This window comes from Antennarius striatus, chromosome 4 (genome assembly GCF_040054535.1).
Source record: "Antennarius striatus isolate MH-2024 chromosome 4, ASM4005453v1, whole genome shotgun sequence".
Taxonomy (NCBI): Eukaryota; Metazoa; Chordata; class Actinopteri; order Lophiiformes; family Antennariidae; genus Antennarius; species Antennarius striatus.
In genome coordinates, this window is record NC_090779.1 from 9,847,814 (window position 1) to 9,867,978 (window position 20,165).

General features: G+C 41.3%; 2 protein-coding genes across 4 annotated transcripts in view; one reads left to right on the top strand and one right to left on the bottom strand.

The window, feature by feature from the left end:
- Window positions 1-861: 861 nt before the first annotated feature.
- Window positions 862-3,250, bottom strand: c2cd4a (C2 calcium dependent domain containing 4A). Its single transcript, XM_068313612.1, has 2 exons — window positions 3,107-3,250; window positions 862-3,006 (listed from the first exon to the last, which is right to left on the bottom strand). The coding sequence occupies exon 2, from the start codon at window positions 2,977-2,979 to the stop codon at window positions 1,633-1,635; it is 1,347 nt and encodes a 448-aa protein (XP_068169713.1). The 5' UTR covers window positions 2,980-3,006; window positions 3,107-3,250; the 3' UTR covers window positions 862-1,632.
- A 2,389-nt stretch (window positions 3,251-5,639) lies between these two features.
- tln2b (talin 2b) overlaps window positions 5,640-20,165 on the top strand; it is an 89,368-nt gene continuing 74,842 nt past the window's right edge. For 2 of the 3 annotated variants that reach the window (XM_068312408.1, XM_068312410.1), the window contains exon 1: window positions 5,640-5,779. The gene's annotated coding sequence lies outside the window, so the exon portion shown is untranslated. Of the gene's footprint in view, window positions 5,780-6,009; window positions 6,117-20,165 lie in introns of those variants that run through there. The other variant, XM_068312409.1, reaches the window with a different exon arrangement.

A 20,165-nucleotide genomic window follows, 5' to 3' on the forward strand; every position in this document is an offset into this window, starting at 1 on the left:
TGATTGAGAGGGGGATTGCAGGTTGTTGTGGCTGAATCTGTTCAGACTGAAGGTGGATCATGAGCTATATTTGTCCAAAGGCTTTCATCAGTAGTTCAATTCAAATAGTGGAATATAGCAAAGCATTTGCATTTTAAAGCTCGTGTCTTTACTATCATTGAGCTTTAAAGCCAATTCTTCCAGCAAGTTATTATTATCACTTTGGTGCAGGAGCTTTTTATATATAACTGAGTGCTTCCAATCTATTCCCATTAGCGTATTTTGTTCTGTCACACACTGTATAAGCAGCAGGTGTCATTCCCCATATCAGAGCTTTTCCTCAGCCCAGAGGAACCTATTAATCTTTAACTAGGACCTATAGTGGCAGCCGATGCTTTTAAGCTTGATCTTTACTGCTGAAAGCAGCAGGGCATACTTAGCTGGAGCCTACATCAAGAACTGATTTGACTAGTTGAGTAAACACACATAGAGGCGTTTTACGTCTTCGGCATAGCACGTTTTGAAAAGAGGCCTGTTTGAGCTCATATTCTATGTTATAAGATTAAAACAGCTTTTTACTCTGAATTTACATGAAAAAAATTCCAATTTCTTTATTAAGGTTTTTATCCACCCACATTATTGTGAAATTCCGAGCATGATTACTTTCATTCAGAAAGTAGTAAATTGCCCTGCCTAGTTTAGGTAACCCCGAAAGCTCCATTTCGAAAAAGTCAAGTGCTTGTTTATAAAGAAGTAAACAATCTTTATTTGAATAAATTATCTATCTCAGAACAAAAATATTTGCAGTCTTTACTGATAAATGTTATCAACGACATTAACTTCTTTCATGAAAAACCAATAACAAACGTGATATTTGTTTCGTAGAATGTGACTTTATCAGCCTCAGCTGTAATTCTTTGTAAAACATCCATTTTATTGTTACATGTTTTGTATTTTTGTGGATAAAAGAAAAGATAAAGCTCACTTTGAGCACGGATGAAAATTATGTAGTCAACAGTGAAAACTCCCCTCCTGGGTTTCTGGTTTCTAATGATATTTTTAATCATTGTAAAGGTCAGAAAGAAAACAACAGGCTTAGAAGAAATACGAGATGGTGGTTGTGTGACGGCAGCTGATGCTGCGGCCACATTAACAAAACGAGGAATCAAACATTTACATCTACATATTTTTGTTTGCTTTTAAGCAATTACACATTTAGTTTGTGCATTTCTTTTTCCATAAGTGTATCCTAAGCACTGAATCCTAAAACATACAAATTGAGAGAACAGGACAGGCAAAGTTGTTATGGGATGAGTTTGTAATGAAACTTTAAAGACAAACATCCTCAGTGTTTTCCAAAATATAATCACTAGAAAATGTTATTTAACAATACAAAAAAAGAAATAAATATTAAATTATATAAATAAAGAGCTTAGGCTCGTTCTTATGGCAGCTTAACTACATTTCATACTGGTTTTAAAGTTTGACTACTCATTTGTGCATCCGACCGTGGCACTTTTGTATGTATTACACGAATGTGCATTTTACATGGCTTTTAGCTTCCTTTTCATTCCTTAATTATTTTTTTGTGTGTACAAACTTTGAAAAACACATCTTTTTAAAAAAAAAAACACTTAAGGGAAGTTCTTAGGTTTATAATGTGACAATACTAGAAAGAGGCAAATCGCAGTCACCCAGGAGATAGTCTCTTTTCAGGGTGGACATTTTGTTCACCACTTTGAAGCGAAGCAACCACCGGCTGAGGTCTTCATCCGAGATGTTATCAAAGAAGAAATCCTCATTGAAGATAGGATTACGGCTCTTTCTGATGACTGTGCTACGTTGCTTCTGGACTTTTCCAGGAACCAGGGAGAGGCTAACGCTGCAGTTGATAATCTTGGGGTCAACTGAGAGAGGATAGAGCCCCTCGACGCTGATCAGTCGAACCCGTAGTCTTTGGTTATCTGAGCAGTACTCTGCTGAGAGTCTCAGGCTGCCATCTTTCCCTACAGGCACCATCCTTTCTTTCATAACTCTCTCTCTGTGTAGAGTCAAGTCCATTGGGAACATAGTCGGGGGCGCCAGGCTGCAGCTGCTTGGAAGGCCTTCAACTAACCCCTCTGATGCCCTCCTCATGACATTGGGGCTATTGTCTGTGGAGCTGCCTTCATCTGTAGAAAGGGAATTGTTCCTTGACACCATTGCCTTTCTCATGTTCCTTGACAACAGCAACTCGTGGCTCAGTGTTTTGAAGAGAGAAGACTTGGGGGGGCACCTGGTCAGCAGTGGCGAGCTGAACGGGGAGGACTCAGTAGAGGAAGTGGTGTCGCTGTCGATAGTGGTCTGCCAGTTCAGGGTGTATCCTCTCTGGGAAAGCCTAGAGGTGAGGTTGTTGAGACTGAATGAGGAAGGAGAGGAGGAAGGTGAGGTGGAGGAGGAGAGTCTGGAGCACATGCTGGACTGACTCCTGGGTAGCAGCAGGGGGGAGGAACCAGGATCAGTGTGGAAGAGCGATTCTTTCCTACGAGTGTGAGGGCTTTCTAATAAAGTGCAAAAGCCGTAGCAGGTCTGAGCTTTGGCCAGGTGTGGAAGAGACAAGGCAGCCTGACTCTGGGGGTCTGCATTGGTGGTCTCCTCATCACTGCAGCAGTCATGGGGGCTCTCATCCACGCTCTCCACCTGAATGATGTGTGGGTTGATGGACTCGTAGCACGTCACCTCTATTTCAGGGCTAACCCTCTCACAGGGAGATGCCTTGATAACACGAGCAGTTCGGCTCTGTTCCGTGTTCCTCATCTCCTGCAAGGATGGGATTGTCGGGGGGATGAAGAATTCTGGGATGTTGTCAGGGGTGATGACATTCGGACATAGAGAAATCCTTTTGAGCCTGCTGCCCTTTTCTCCAAACATGATGTCACTGATTTTAAAGCCGAGTTCTGCTGTTGAGAGAGGGAGGTTAGATCTCTCCACTGACACACGGATCTTCTCCACCACCCACATGGGTCCTCTTGTAGATGTCGGGAAGAGCTGTACAAATAAAAAGGATGAGTTGCTTAGTTGTGCTTTGAAGTCAAACACACAAAAAGTTAATAAAAGAAAATAACTTCTTTTTAAAAGGTTTTCTTACCTTAAGTTTTGAGTATATGAACAATCCACGAGGTTGTCCTGAATTGGGTGGACCTAAAGTACAAACTTCAGGATGTTTTGAAAAGTTCTAGGAGGGTCTCGTCGCAGCAGATGAAGGTTCTCCCTTGTCAGGATCTGCACATCTTTGGCTGTCTGAGAGACAAGGGCAGTCTAAATGAAGGAGGAAACCAGTGAATCAAACACACGCCCCCCCCCCCCCTATGCTGCTCCAACAGGATCCTCCCTCCTACCTCGGCCTCCGGTTCCCATGGAAATGTGCAAACCACAACAGAGCTCAATGCCCCTCTTGAATCCGGGCCGCTGTTCAACCAGATAAGCCTACTATAACTGCAGGACGACTGTTCCAGAATCAAATGGCAGGCTTTTATTCTTTGTGTTTGTTTTACCGTTTGCTTAAATTAGGTGGTGTGACCTTCTTGTGTGAGCATAAACAAGGTGATTTGATAAGATTAGGATTCGGAACAATTTCAGTTTACCTTGTAGTGCCAAAAGTCAAGGATTAGAGCTGGCCCTCATGTCAATTAGGCCTTTGTTTCACTGAAAACAATATGTGTTATCAGAGTATCTGTGGTGAGAACTGTTGGTGGAGGTTTCTGGTATTAATATATTCTTTATTCTTTTTATTTCCTCCATTACCTCTTCATTGATGCTGCTCATTTTAAGAGAAATATTTAAGCCTGGAATACATTTTCCTGCTGCATCACCACTTCACTAGGGAAAGTCAGTGTAAAATATATATGAGTCGATACACCCTTCCTGTCGTTGTGACTGATATACTGATATACTGAAGTAGAAGTATAGTGTATTTATTCATCCACCAGCATGTCACTGATTATTAGAGTGTAGTGTAGAGATATGCTTTATAAAAGATACATTTAAGTGTTGAAATGGACAGCAAGAGCTCTGACTGTTACACAGTCACACTGAGCGCTGCACATTTATGACACGTTGTTGCTTCCCTCTTGTGGTGGGATATGAAGGAGCTGTGTCACCGATGAGCCCCGAACATGACAGGAAGTTGTGTTTGTGATGGATCTGTACTGGAACAGCTATAACCCGGATGACCTTTGGACTCTCCCATGTTTGTTCCTTGTATTTCCTTTACTGTGCGTTGAAAGGCAGCGATGGAAAGTGGACAATCAAATCACAAAACTTCCACCATGCCCTGGCCAAAGATCAAGTGGAGACACTTGGTTACCATGTATTCCCAGGTATTAAAAGCCAGCATGATGTCATTGTTAACAATATACCAGGAAATCGTCCTGGAAATTCTGAGAAATCTTTTCCAAGGAGTTCAAATCACAACAATAACTTAAGCGTACCTCTCCAATACTTCATACTGCTCTCAAAAAGCATAAAAAAATTTTTAAATTATTGATATTAAAGAATGTAGTAAAACTACAACTATAGGAAACATCCAGCAATGTACAGTCTATTCCTCTGAGAACATTATGACATTTGCTAGTCAGAACACACACGTGCAGACATACATGCTGTGGAACTGGTTGTGTGTTGTCAGTTATGTCTGTCTGTATGTACCAAAACACAGATATTTGACATGATTCAGTTTTACATCATTTAATGTAAAATGCAAGAACAGGTTCACTGTTCAGTTGGCACTGATAATTAAGAATTGCAGAATAGAGAATGGAATCAACAAAAATATTTCTGCAGATCAATTCGATGTACGTATGTGTGTGTGTAGGATACGTTAATAATGTGAAACGATATTTATGCAATTGACACCCAGGACCTCATTTGTCTTGTGAATTTCCCAGTTTGGGATCATTAAAGTATAGTATATCTACAGTATCTATCTATTCTCTTACAGATGCCTTAAAATGCTATGACATGAAGATCGCCACAGGGGGGTAGTATACACCCATGTTAACAGCCGACAGCACACCCACTGACGAGATCAACTGAGATGCTAAATCTGATTCATGCATGCGCTGAATGCTCTCTAATTATTACAAGATTCACAAAGATGCCAATCCATCTAAATCATCTCTTCAGACACTGGACTAGAGCATACGGTTTATGAATCAATCACTCAGCCAAAAAATAATTCAGGCAACCATGAATTTATCCCCCAAAAAAAAAATCCAATGTGCATTAGTGGGACAAAGATTAATTCCCCATAAAAACAGATTAGTCTTCAGTTTCTAGCTGGACATGTGCTGTCATTTTCTCCCTATACATTGGATTGCAGGTGTAACATCATCTCCCGTTATAATCTTGGCTGATCAGCGCGGACTCTTCACTGAACTGTGCGGTCGCGCTTTTTGGACAGGTATTCAAAGCATTTTCCCCACAATCAAATCAGCAATTTCTTTATTATTACGTTAATCCAATGGAATTGTCTCCTATAAACCATCTTTCTTAATCTGTGTAAATCTGAGATTATCAGAAACCATGGGTGAGCGTGACGCCGCTTCCTCCTCTGAGCGCGTAGATGTGCATTGGTTCTCTCCACTGTACGAGCAGCGAGGAGGGGCTTGATGCCGTGGAGGAGGCAGGCAGGCTGAGCTGACCCGCTGGCGGTGTGTGTGTGTGTGTGTGTGTGTATGCGTGTGTGTGTGTGTGTGTGTGTCTTAACCTACATCCCATCATCCAAGCCAGATCGCATGCTCTAATCAGTGACAGACATCAGGTAGGATATCACCTTCATTTCTCTTTTCCCCCTGTCCGTTTTAAACCTTGGCGCCGTTGCGGGAGGTGCTGTTGCTCCAAAAAACGGGGCGCACTCCGGCGGAGGCGGACCGCTCGATGTTGGCTCAGGAAACATGTTATATTATCTTTCCGTGGACGACCTTCTTCTTTTCTTTTTTTTTTACACGATCAGTATTCAGCTTCACCATCACCGATCTTTGCATTTGGATCAGTCGATTTTTTTTGTTGCTCAACCTGGTGCGTAAATTATAAGGCTGTCCAATTCTGTGTCTTCGCCTGATATGTGACTGGCTGCTTCTGACATTGACAGAAATCAGGTAATAAGATGGGGTTTGTTTGTTTTTTCACTGACCTACTTGTTTGGCTGCATGTTGAATGATTTCGTCTCTCAGATTTCATGCTTTTAGTAGTGGGATAAATAGACAAGGGACGCCTCCGATGCTCCAGCATCGCTGCGGGTGCTGCTGAGACATTATTCTGTACACTAAGTTGAACTTGACCTGAATGTTATTATGGATTGGCTCGGCATAAAAGATGACGTGCGCTTGCAGCGATGCAACCACCGATGATGTGCAACCATCAGCATGCAGAGCTGGAGATGATCAGTTTGGTCAAGTTTGCTGAGACTCTTGAGCCCTAAGAAGTCCTTTAAGTCAGCTGCAAGTGAAAAATTCACCCACACACCTGCAGAGGTCAGAGGACCCTCCACCTGGCTGGACTTCTGTTCCTTCCTCCACCAGAGGGGAAGGGTATTTATTCCATCATTAATGGAGACGTCTCCTTACCCTCTGAGCCTCCCTCCACTCCATTGTATGTGCTGTACTTTTGAACAGATGTTATATGAGCCGTGACATGTGGTTGTTTCACACAGGGCAGTACGTCTGGCTGGAATGGGCCAGGATGCTCACCCCCCCCCCTACCTTCTCCAACCCATGTTTTATATTCTGTGTGAACACTTTTTTTGAACAAATGCATGCATGCATGTCGAGGCCGATGTGCTCATCCACTAAAAGAAGTCGGCTGTCATGACCAAGTGTTGGAAATATTTTGTTCCACCCATGTACAACGTCAAGCAGCTGAGCATTCACAAACGAGAGGCAGCGCGGCTATTAGGGGCCTGTTCAAGGATACTTGAGATGTGAGAGGGGTTTCAAGCAGATATGGAGGAGTGACATGTTTTACTCAAGTGATGTAACTAAAAAAAGTCAGGATGAATCACCGCCTTGCAGGCAGCTGTGATCCAGAACGGCTTCATACAGTAAGGCAACGACGAGAGTGCTGGGGGGTTTTGACTGTAGCTGGCAGCAATGGCTGAAAATGAAATCCTCTGGTGGTACTGTAAGTCAGCAGTCAGTGCAAGATGGCAGAATCCATCAAGCATATCATTACAAAAGTATATATTGGCTCCTCTAACATGGCAGAATTTCTGCATGTTGCCGAAAGAATCTGTACGATTCCTCCACAGGATCTCTTCCATGGGTGGGTGTTTAGTGCCACATATATAAATGGATAAACTCTGGTTTGATTTGCGCTGTCTTTCTGTGAAGCGTGCAGTCCTTGCAGTGAATATACAGTCTCGGGAGTAAAAGGGTTAGATTTTGACAGTTGGAGTTCAAGCATCACCAATTTTGCTTTTGTGCTAAAGTGTCCTTCATGTGGAGTAAAAAAGAAGTCTCAGCAAATTTCTTGACCGTTCGCGCTGAAGCCGCAAAGTATTCTTCTAAAAAGAAATAAATGACACCAAACTTTAAGCTAATATGTTCTAACATATTCCTCGAGTACTTTATCCAAGATCTGTAAAATGATAAAGTTGATCACTTGCACATTTTTATGATTCTGTTGTTATATTTGCATGTGACGTATGACAGCAGATTCTGATGGGATAAATGATCACATATATAGCATCTAAAAATATTTGATCAATGGACAATCGCAAAAATGTACTAATGGAGAATAATCACCACATTACATATCGCTGAAAATGGTTTATGAATTGCAAATACTCTTTGCCAGATTGAGCAGGATTGTCTGTGGGATTAATGCACTCGTGTTTGTACTAGACTATAGCTTTAACAGATTTGCTCACTTTGTGTATACATGTGATGGTTTCCATGTCAACGGATGGACACAATATTTGCAGTGGTAAAAGTAAATAACAAGGCATTTACATTGGAGGTATGATACTCTACATGCATTGGTGTACATTGCTGTACAGTCTCTTTGCTGGCCCGTGTTAGATAAAGACATGGAAACCTCCTCAGTCTCAGTATGTAGAGTGCGTACGCTACACTTTCCCACACAGTGCACAGATATTATTAGATCACAGCAACACCAGTGTCACAAGCTGTAATGCTGCATGCATCTGCCAGCAGCAACTGATAAAGGCTTAGTGTTTTTTCAAACATCACAATAGATGCTATTCAGACCCAAAGTTAGAAAGGCAATTTTTGTGTATAAAGGTGAGAAAATATTGATGTTCATAAAAATTCTAAAATTTTCCTTGATAATATTTCTTGAAAACCCTTTATCAATTCATGAGTAATATCTTAGAGATTTGTAGCCATTTGCCTCTTCTTCACTCCTTGTTCCATGTACTTATTCCAATTGCACTAGGAAGCCAGAATTTCCGAACGAGTCAGAAGTTTTAACTGAAACGCTCCATCCAAGGTGGCGTCTCTGCGTTTCAGCAGCGTTGAATCTCTTCTTTTAGCACTGACTTGTTAGTGTTTCGTTAAATCAGTGGCACACATAGTATTGTGCAGCTTACACCTGTGCTGTGGTGTTGTACATGGAAACCATCACATTGTGTGTTGTGGATTCTCGCCAGCACACAATTAGTTTTCTGTTTGTGACGTGCCAAAAGAAATTTGTGATGTTCTCAACTTAAAAGTCATTTCAAAACTGTATATACAGTACTATGTGTGGCAAAGCTTTTAAAATATAAAACACTGCATGCTTTGCTTTGCTTATTAATACAAAGCACTATGGTGCATTTTTCCACTCATTACCAGCTGCCGAAGTGGCCATTACTGCGGTGATTCTGCATTATGGGAAGCTATTACAGGTGTTACAGCATTAAAAGCCTTATTTCAACCTTTTCTATCTCTACTTGAATTTCATAGTCTCATCCTGCCTTTAGTTAGCATTTTGAGCTACCCTTAACTTGTCCTATAAATAACAACCAGGTCGCACTTTCCAAAGTAAGCATTTTGATCCGCATAGTGGTCAAGAAAAATGATTTCTCCACTGGATTTCCATGCTGCGCGTTAGAAAGCAATTTTCCTCCCAGCTGTTGCAGTTGCTCCATCATCAGGAATATATTCGTGGTTGGAATTCCCCAGGAAACGTTCAGTTGGAGTGTGAGAAAAAAACAGTTTTAGAATTATTGGAGAGTGTGATTGTTGAACCATATTTCATATATGAGTGTGTGGGAGGTGGAAACTAAAGCACACCCCTTTGCCTACGCTGTGACCCTGCCTTTCATGTGTTTCATGTTTACCAGCGAAATGCCTCTGTCCTATTATTTTCTCGCCGCTGTCACTATGATCACAGACTCTTTAGCACCTGGCATACCTCCAATTCTGTTCCTACTAAACACAAGGTACAAGCCGGCTGCCACTCACACCGGTGCCTCATTTTGAATCTATGATCTGTAGTATTTCTCTCCATGTCTAAAAGGGCAAGCAGTCAATATGTAAGGTCTTTATAGATAGATAGATATATACTTTATTAATCCCGGAGGATATTGCGCATTTTATTGTAGATGATCCTTTTTTTTTGCTAGGAAACACTTGAAAACATCACAAAACATGATTTATTTAAATTAATGTTGATATTACTTGTAACTCAAGTGGTATCAGAAGAAACTGACTCTGCTGTTTGTTCAAGAATTGTTTCCATTGATATCCAGATACTGTAGAGTGCAACCACAAGACAGTATATTACTGATCCTGTTCAGTTATGATATAGAGTTTTGTCTTTAATTAAATTAAAATCATGTTTTCTGTCCATTTGTGGTCAAATCAGATGTGCAGACATACAGTATATGCAGAACATTACATTATCTGCTCCAATAAAGCATGAAACCAAAAAATCAATGGATGTAGTGGCACTATATTAGAAAAGAGCTGTGAGTGAGGCTGAGACGGTCCTAACCAAGTATTTACCGCCCATGTGGTCCAAAGCAACACGACTGCCGTGGTGCGTAAGCTACTTCAGAAGTAGGTCAGTAGATGCCGACGTGGTGTTCTTCAGGTCAGAGGCGGCGGTGGAGCCCGCGGCGCCTCTCATCAGAGGATCAAATGATGTGCCACTTTGAAGTCCAAGATAACAGGTCTGACTTCATCACCATGCATGCATACAAACATGGTCAACCCAAACACAGTAACCAAATTGGGTTAGTGGCATAAAATGAAAGGAGTAAGGGTTCCCTGAGCACAAGCTGTCAGCTTAAGTAAAGCTGTTGGCATACCTATTGGTTGCTTTGCTCCTTTTTCATATTCATGCTCGTGAATTTAAGTACATTTTGTCAGTTTTGCTTAGTTCACTTAATATCCGTCCTCCTAATCTCTTTGTTTGTGTGTGCATGTGTGTGTGTGTGTGTGTGTGTGTGTGTGTGTGTGTGTGTGTGTGTGTGTGTGTGTGTGTGTGTGTGTTGAGATAAGGCTAGTATATTGAAGTTTAATTTAGCACTGAGTGAGCATTTGGGCTTAAATTTTGAAATTGTTTCCTCTTGTGCACATTGCAGTAATTACTTCATGAGCATTCAATCTTAGTGAAGTGTCAGTGAATAAATGTGCATCTAGTGTAGCATTCAGTAGGGAGCTCTGTCAAGGCCAAAACGTCCTACACATGCCTCATGAATGGAATGTCTGAGATAGTAAATTATGTGCTGTATATCCTGAAACACATTAAGTGATAGTGTGACATACTGTTTCATACTCTTAACCACAAATGTCTGTTAAATTAGTACACAGGATATAATTTACTACAAAGGTTTCAAATCCATCAAAGCAGGATTACTGTCTTGATATGTACCACACTCTTCTCAGGGTTTTTAACCCTGGACTAGTAAATCAACCTTCCATCCCCGCTGAGGTCTGAACACACAAATACATACATACATACAGGCGGGGTTGGAGAATCAGTTCTGTTCTCATTTTTGTTCCATGGAAAAACTTAAGAAATAATACAAGAAACCATTAATCAGTAAATTGTCACTCCAGCACATAAAAACAGCATTGTCAAAGTTGATAATAAAGTGCTGTTTTATCCTGCACTGAGACGAGCTTCATCACTGTTTTCATAACCTTTCTACATGCTCTTCTAACAGTCTGATGGATAGAACAGCGACGAGGAGAAGTCAGAGTTGTCTTCCATTGGAGTCACTGCTTTCCTCTCCTTTGTCATGGAGGAAGAACCATCAGTGGTGACGGACACATTTTTCAAGTCACCCATTCACAGAAACCTGGGGAATTTAGGGAAATATTGTAAATGTATGTCCCATAGTTATCAGTGTTAATGAATCATCACCACCACCCACATCAAACTATCATACATAGTCCTTGCTCCGCCTTACTAACTTTTGTGGAGTTAATTTAATACAGTTTTGCAGAATCCAGCAAAGAAACAAGCATACAGACAGAAATGTATGAAAACACAATCTCCTTTGGCTGAAGATGTTACCCTGATTTCGCACAGAGTCTGTTTTGTTTCAAGTGAAATGTCTTCAATTTGGTGTTCCAGAGGAATGCTGGAATGATCTGAATCATAGCCCGGTGCTCCTGCAGCAAACTGATTATCAGGGGTAGTAAAAATCATGTGACACATATGTTAAACATCATGTGATGCATCTATATCGTCTGACAGGGACAGAGCAGCTGACCCAGAGCGCTTTCATCTCTGTTGTACGACCAGCTTTAGTAATACAATTAAGACTCTTGAGATTTTTACATTCAATTCCGAGAGTAACCGATATCAGTATTATTCATTATTTCTATTGTATTTTTGATCATTCCAGGCTATATATTAGAAAAAAAATGCTTGTGTCAAATCACAGGTATGATTTTTTTAACAAGCTCTCGACACATTAGATGTTTGGTAAATGATGTGAAGTGAAATGCTTCAGTCTTCTTTGAAACTAAAAATCACTTCCGCTTCCATCTTTTTTTATTTTTTATTTTATATACTCAATTGATCCCCGAAGGGAAATAACTTGAACTAAGGATTTGTTCTTTTTGTTTGACATGTGTCACGAAATTCTCCATGAAAGTGTTTGCTTATAGGGTTGTTAAAAAAATACAATGGAAGGTTGTGTCATCAATTATACTATGGGAATATTTTGGTGGTTTTCAATAGAGCGCTGAGTGTTTTTCGCTGACAGGGCTCCCTGAGGAACGCCACAGGAGTCACAGGTCAAAGACTGTTGGACTGACATCCTGGCCATCGAGCCACTGACCACTGATCCGCATCTACGATACATCAGAGCCACATTCAGTTGAGTGTCAGGGCTCCTGCTTCACAGCACAGTTAAGACAATAATCACGTGGTGAGACAAAGAACTGTTTTTCTACTATCTTTGTCAGTGTTGGTAAAACCAGGTTGTCAATTGCTCCGTGACGTGATGTTAGACTTTTGGGTATTTCCAGGCTTGCTGGGACAGAGGAGAGATGGAACAGCAGAGCGACGATGTAAACAAAATGATATTGCTGCTGAACGGAAGCATTGATCTAGGGTACAAGTATCAAGGCAGTAGTTTCACATCAAGGTTAAGTGAGGACCATCCTTTGTGTGTCCAGCAGCTGTCAGGTTGTTTTGTGGCAGGGGGGAAGGGAGGAACTGTCCTGTCTGAAGAGCAGCTCTGAAATTACTGCTGTTCTCTGTGTTGATACTCTGCAGCCTGCAAGGGTTGCTGACCGGGCGAGATCTCTGTTTCTGTCTCTCTCTTTCTCTCTGTATATTCAAGGCTATGTTGCGTCAGCACCTTGAGCTTCAACTGTGGATTGCAGACACTCCTGTGGAAATGATTTCATAGTAGCCAGGCAGGAGTGCATTTAGCAAAGCGATTGTGTTACTTTAGCCTTGTATATTCAACTCATCAGACGGGCAGTGACCTTGCACAAAGGGCAGAGAGACTCTCTGGTTACTGTTAGTGGAAGGCAATATCTGAGATCACATTTGTTACTCTGGTTTTTTGAGATGGACTGATAAATTTGGCTCTGGAGTCAGTGACACTATTGCTTTTTGCTTTTCAGTGATCATTTAAACATGGCTGTGGAAACTGTGCCTGAGCGCGTACCTTACATTACTGTACATTCAATGACGCTGCTCCATGACTAATGATATTTCTGGTTAGTCTGGAAACTGAATCTATGAGATGATTTAACTCAGCCTATACAAAAGACCCATGCAGCTGTATCTTTCATTCATTTTCCTGCTTTAATTTAATGAAAGGATGTGAAAAGATGTACTGATAACACTTTGTTGTTGAAACAGAAAATTGTCCAAGCACTAAACAAACACCGTACACAGAGATTTACCTCATAGCAGGCGGTAATAAGAACAGCTGGTGGAGAACAAAAAGAAGTAAGGTTAGAGTAACATTCTCCACATGGTCAGGAACACATAGCGGTCTTGGTCTTGGATGTATTCATAAGTAATTGCTTGTCAAAGACTGAATTTCACAATGTGATTATATGGCGATGCTGTGTTAACTGCTGGTTCTCTCGACACAAGTAGCCAAAAATTAAAAAAACACAAGAAAGTGGTGCTGCCTTAAAAAAGGACTGACGCTAACTGACATAATAGCTTCACACATATTTATAGCTCCATACTTTATAAGTAAATATTTGTTTAGAAGTCTTTGTAAACAAAATTGGATAACACGAAGGGTCTTTGTTGAGTGGTACCTATTTGAAAAAGGATGAACTTTTGTTTGTTTTATGAAATGAAAAGATAGCTTTATAGGAAGTAAATGTCTCTCACAGGATGCTAAATAATTTTACAAATGATTGTTTTGGTATCAGTGGATAATCTCAGACAGGTCAACATGAGCCTCATCCACAAAAGCCACAAGGAACAGTGAGGAATAAAGACCGACCCCTGACATTAAGTAACAACCAGCTCAGTCGGGGCTGAGCTGGTTCCATAAAACACAATCAACATACTCGCTTCAAGAGGCCAAACGTACATCCGATCGGGTCACCTCAGCAAACAGCACTGATGGAGAGAATGACGATGAGGTGAACTTTTTCAAAATGTGAAAATTGTGAAGATTCCAAGAATCTAAATACTTCAACCAATAACAATGACAAACAAATAGACTAAGAAATGAGAGCAATTGATTGATTAATTTAGTATTCATGTTTCATATGAATGTTAGTCATGAGCTGTGCTTTCTTTCTTTCATTCCTGCTACATTGGACTCACCCTGTGCTGTATATATACAGTACATACTGCATATATACTGTTGGCACACTAAAAAGATAAGTTGTAGTGGTTACAGGTGTAAATTTAGATTTAGACATGTTGGGGTACTTTTCCTCTGTGAGTAGGTTCCATAACTGTCCATGAGCTCAGGACTTCAGCTGAATGTCGGCTTGTAGTGTCAACATCTCATCCTCCACTCCAGAAGAGTTCAGGTGAAATGGTGCTGCAGTTTTTGATACGACTGACTCAACCCCAGCATCTACCTGAAAAGGAAAGCACATCAATGTAGGGACTGGCTCAAGCAAAGAAAAGTGTTGAAAGCCTTTGTCAAAGATTGACAACAGACAGTTGTCAATCTCCCTTGCATCTCCAGCTCTGATGCCAGGTTCTGACAGTTTGCCAAAGCCTGGCCCTACAGCTTTGAGGGGAGATGTTGCATCTTTTGTTTGAAAGTGTTAACCATTTATTAATTAATGAATGCCTCCTTTACCATTTCTCCATCTTGGAATGAGTTCTTGCCATTGATAATGAAGTCATCAATGCTTCAGTGGCAACTTTCACTTTTGAAGTTGGCTATAAGAAAAATTACTATAGTGCTATTTTTATATAGTGCTGTGAAATGATCATAGGGACAGCTTCTAGCATTTGTTGGTTTCTATACATTCATCTGACCCTTTCAAATGTTGACTCAATCTGAGTTGTTTTACAACTTGACGTCCAGGAAGTCTCTGTGGGATAAATGCTACCTGGCCTGATGGCAGAAAATCATTAGCAAAGGACATTTTAATTCAAGTCAGACAATGATTATCCCTTGCTGTTTCATACTGAAACCTTATTCGTAAGTATGCCGTTATTTTTGGAACCGAACAAAGGCTGAATACAAATTCTGATTTCTTTAAGCACATTGGAGCCAATGAGCTGATGCGATGTTTGGTTCCATTTCCCTTTTATGTCTCAGCAGACACTGGTGACGGAAAACCCATAACTGACCCACTGTTTAACTTGTACCATCGATAATATCCAATGCTGGAATGGTCAAACACGCTAAAGACTGTTGTGGGCATTATTACATTTACCAGAATTAAGTATTTATCTTCAGTGAAGAATAACACTAGAGTCATCACATAATTTAAGCTCCATAAGAGAGAAAAGAAAGCAACCTCCTGTGAAATATCATGCATGTATCATCTGTCTGATTTTCCTTCCTTGGTGTTTTCTAATTTCTTCCCTGCAGCTACTCTGTGGTGACACCAGTCCTACCTGCTCATGTAGGACTGGTGACAGTCAGATAATCATTCAGCAGAGTAATCAAGCTATTTATAGAAGCGTTGTCGAGCTGAATGAACAGCTTTGACTTGTGTAGTCTAAGTCAGCAAGACACCAGAACAAATGGTCATTGTTTTGATGATGGCTGTGCAGCTTGACATGAATGGAGAGTACTTAATGTAAGCTGAGACGTTATTTGTTCAAAATGCACGCTCCATGCATGTGACTACATGTTTTAACAGCATTAAGCAGTAAGAACTGCCCCTTTCCATTTTGCTAGAGCATTATATCTGGACTGTTAATAACTGTATGCAGTATTAACTGGATAAAGCAGTGGCTACTTGAACAAAGTAACAGCTTAGCAGCTCTGAGTTGAACCCCTTAATGAGCTTTGCTGTATGAACAGGAGACAGTTCTGTAGTAAAAAAAAAACAGTGCTGTCAATGAAACTTATTTAAATGTACATATAGCCAATGTTCTGATGATGGTAGAAAACAAGTCAGAATTTAATCAGAAAGAGCGGAATGTTAAATTTGTAACTAATAAAATTGATGGCATTTCAAAGCAGTTGCTTTTAATTTTATGTTTTGACCACTTTCTTCTTGGAATGAGCTGGACCTCAGTAGATCTCCATTTCTTCCTAATGCAGGTGCTATTTTTCTGTCAGTGTATTCGCCAGTGGGCACATCTAATGCCATGGGTGTTGTGGTTGACTTTCAGGCCTAGCAGGCACAAATCACAGTATGATGTCATACATGTTAACAGACAGTTGCACATACAATCCCTCTCAGGAGTGTAGTAAAGTATGTACATTTGAATGGTGTCTGCCCACTTGTACATAACATTAATTCCTAGTCACTGTAATCAACACAGGGTTGACATTATACGAGCAATGTTCAATTTTGTCAGGAATCTACCTTACCATGAACAAATTGCTGAAGGTTCATGCAGAGTTCCAACTATTTCTTAAAGATTTACCTGTACAATGCAAAAAAAAGGCAAATGACAATCCATACATGGCAAAGTTTAATATTAGGAAAGATTTGAATTTGCATCCAGGTGTCTGTTGTTATCCAGTGAATAAGTTCCTCGGTATAAATTTTGAAATGCTATGGAGTTAATTTCTAACCACCGTTACCATCTGTTTAGTCTTCTATATGGCAGATGTTTGCTTCTCACTCCTACGAGTTTTCACTTTAATCAGACATTAGATTAATGGACATGCAGTCAATGGATCTTACCTGCCCACCCGCAGTGAACACTGCTTCACTATGCAAGGTTATACACTGCTATGATGATGACCTCTGTGGGTGGGATGGAGTCACATAACACAGCCATGTGTGTGCCATCCTGAGGTCAGGGGTCATCTTGGTACTAATGATCACAGCTGTGGCTATATGGATTTTTTTGTTACCCCCACCTTTGAGTAACAATGACAGTAATGAGTTCAGTCCTGCAGTAGGTGTTACATAACTGTGGTAATGTGAGGTAATGTGGTTATTGTCACAGTCCTACACTTGGCAATGCTCCTTATACAGTATGAAGCAGCAGATGTGCAGCCGGTTGCCTCTGGTCTTTCTTCATTTCCTCTGATTTGTGTCTGCTGTGTCTCATTCATTATCCACGCTTTCTGGCCTCGTCATGATCAAAAATCAAAATAGCACACGCCACATGTGGCATTATTTATGCTGTTATTTATACTTAATTGATTTGTGGTTCCCGAGTGCTTCAGGAGTATGGGGTTCGGGACCCTTTGCTGAGGGTTGTCCGGTCCCTGTATGACTGAAGCCAGAGCCTGGTTCGCATTGCCGGCAGTAAGTCAGACCTGTTCCAGGTTGGATGTTGGACTTCGGCAGGCCTGCCCTCTATCACCGGTTCTGCTCATAATCTTTATGGACAGAATTTCTAGGTGCAACCAGGATTCGGAGGGAGTCCGGTTTGGGGACCAAAGGATTTCATCGCTGCTCTTTGTGGACGATATTGTCCTGTTGGCCTCATCAAACCTGGACCTTCAGCGGCACTGGGACGGTTTGCAACTGAGTGTGACGCCAGTGGGATGAGGATCAGCACCTCTAAATCCGAGGCCATGGTTCTCGACCAGAAAAGGGCGGTGGGTCAGTGGGGAGTCTTTTCCCCAAGTGGAGGAGTTTAAGTATCTTGTGGTCTTGTTCACGAGTGAGATTGACAGACGGATCGGTGCAGCTTCTGTAGTGATATATTCACTGTATAGGTCTGTCGTGGTGAAGAAGGAGCTGAGTCACAAGACGAGGCTCTCAATTTACCGGTCAATCTATGTTCGTACCTCCACCTAGGGTCATGAGGTTTGGGTCATGACTGAAAGGACAAGATCCTGGATACAAGCGGCTGAAATGAGTTTCCTCCGTAGAGTGGCTGGATGCACCCTTAGAGATAGGGTGAGGAACTCAGTCACCAGGGAGGAGCTCGGAGTAGAGCCGCTGCTCCTCCGCCTCGAGCGAAGCCAGCTGAGGTGGTCTGGGCATTTGTTTCGGATGCCTCCTGGACCCCTCCCTGCGGAGGTGTTCTGGGCATGTCCTACTAGGAGGAGACCTCGAGGAAGACCTCAGACAAGCTGGAGAGACTATGTCTCTCGGCTGGCCTGGCAACGCCTCGGGATCCCCCCAGAGGAGCTGGAAGAGGTTTCTGGGGAGAGGGAAGTATGGGCATCCATCCTGAGGCCCCATCCACACGATAACGGATATTTTAAAAACGCAACTTTTTTGTTGCGTTTACGCCTTCCGTCCACACAACAACGCAGATATCCGGAACGAAAATGCAACTTTTTAAAAACGCTGGCCGAGGTGGATTTATTTAAAAATGCTGGGTCTGCGTTGTCGTGTGGACGGTGTATCCGCGACTTTTTAAAAACGCTGACGTCTTGCCTGCGACGAAAACCGCTGTGACGTCATATTTACGGGCCCGTGTTTTGTGACAACAAAACACGGAGGATTCTTATTGGATAAAATTTGACTCAATACTGCCACCACATGGTTTGGCATGCTTATAGCAGTCTTCGAAAACGCACTGACGCTGTCGTTTGGACGCGAATCGTTTTCAATGCGTTTTTAAAAAGTTCCGTTTTTTAAAAAATCCGTCATCATGTGGACGGGGCCTAAGACTGTTGCCCCCGTGACCCGGCCCCCGATAAGCAGTTAAAGATGGATGGATGGATTTGTGGTTACTTTTACATATGTAAAGATCCCATACTGGGAAACCTGTGCTATATTTACAGTTTGACTGAATTTCGTTGTGTCTGGTAAAAGGCTGCCATAAATTACAACAATATCATAGAGCGAAGTCCTTTGAAGCTTCATAAAGACCCTATTGGAATGTGTGACAAAGAGACTGCAAAGGATGCCGAGCTATGAAAGGGCGATCTGTGTGCAACTTCAGTGGGAAACAACATCATGGCACATACTCAGAGACATTGCTTAGAATGTGGCTGGCTTGTCATGTGTGGCAACTCTCTCTGCTTTCTGTTCATCCCGTTCATTCAGGAACTCTTTGTGCAGATTCAGATTGCTTTGGGTATTTTAGACGAAACTGTTCCTGAAGTGAGTGAGACTTTAATTCAAACCAACAGCAGTAATGATGTGCTGCAAATACTTTCTGTGCATGCACCAGGCCTGCACATCCTGGATGTCTGCACGAGATGGATCTGTCTGCCTCCCTTTGGTGCAAAACCATGGGACTAATTACACACACCCCTTCCCTGCTTTCTCAGTCCCATGGGTAAACACTGCTAATCATTTGGAATCTCTGTTTCTCATAAGTGGGGAAGGACTGCTTTATCAATGGTAGAGCAGCCAGAGTCTCTGTCCTTTACTTTTCTATAACATATCTTTTGGATTTTGACATCATCACAGCAGAAAGTAGTTGACCTTTCGAGCTCTAAAATCTGAGCTGACACCAAAACTGGTGGCCAGATGGTCCCCCATAAACTTACATCATTTGTTAATGACAGACAAGTTCATTCTTTGAAGTTGGTGATGACTTTTGCCCAGGGCATCATATTTAAACTTGACGAAGTGCAGGAGTATGCAGTATGTTACGTCACTTCATACATTCTGTCTTCATGGTAGGCCTGCTGTGTTTCAGTTTGGTAAGTATTGTTATCTGATACACTGTTTTCAAGTGTGATTTTCTCTGGCATGAAGGAGAGCTATGTGCTAAAACCCAAAAGTATTAAATGTCAAACCCGTCAGAATTCTTAGTTGAATAATGTGATGAAGGATGTTGTGAAGATTTGTATTGAACTGAATTAAACCCAGTTAGCAGGCTGAGGTTAAGCATCATTGCAGATATTCTCAACAGTATTTAATGGCACTCTTAAGAAATGATTGTAACATGTAAACTCTATAAATACAAGGCAAATTTACACATGGAGTGGAACAGGAATAATTAAACTCTAGTTTATCTCTGTAATGTGTGCATTGTGATTATGACTGAAGTCATATGTTGCCTTCCAGTTCTGTTTCGAGTAAATTTTTTTTTTTTGCTTCACTTTCTGTTATCATATTCAGGTGATGAAGATCATTAACATGCTTAGAAAATCAGCTTCTGGTGGTCTTATTTCATGCTACATAACTGTCTAAATGCTGAATTGCCGTATCAACAAAAGTATGCTCAGAGGAAATTCTTTTCTTTTTTTGCAC

Bases quoted from the DNA above. Each gene is read 5' to 3' on its own strand.
- c2cd4a (XM_068313612.1), bottom strand. From the start codon at position 2,979: ATGTGGGTGGTGGAGAAGATCCGTGTGTCAGTGGAGAGATCTAACCTC.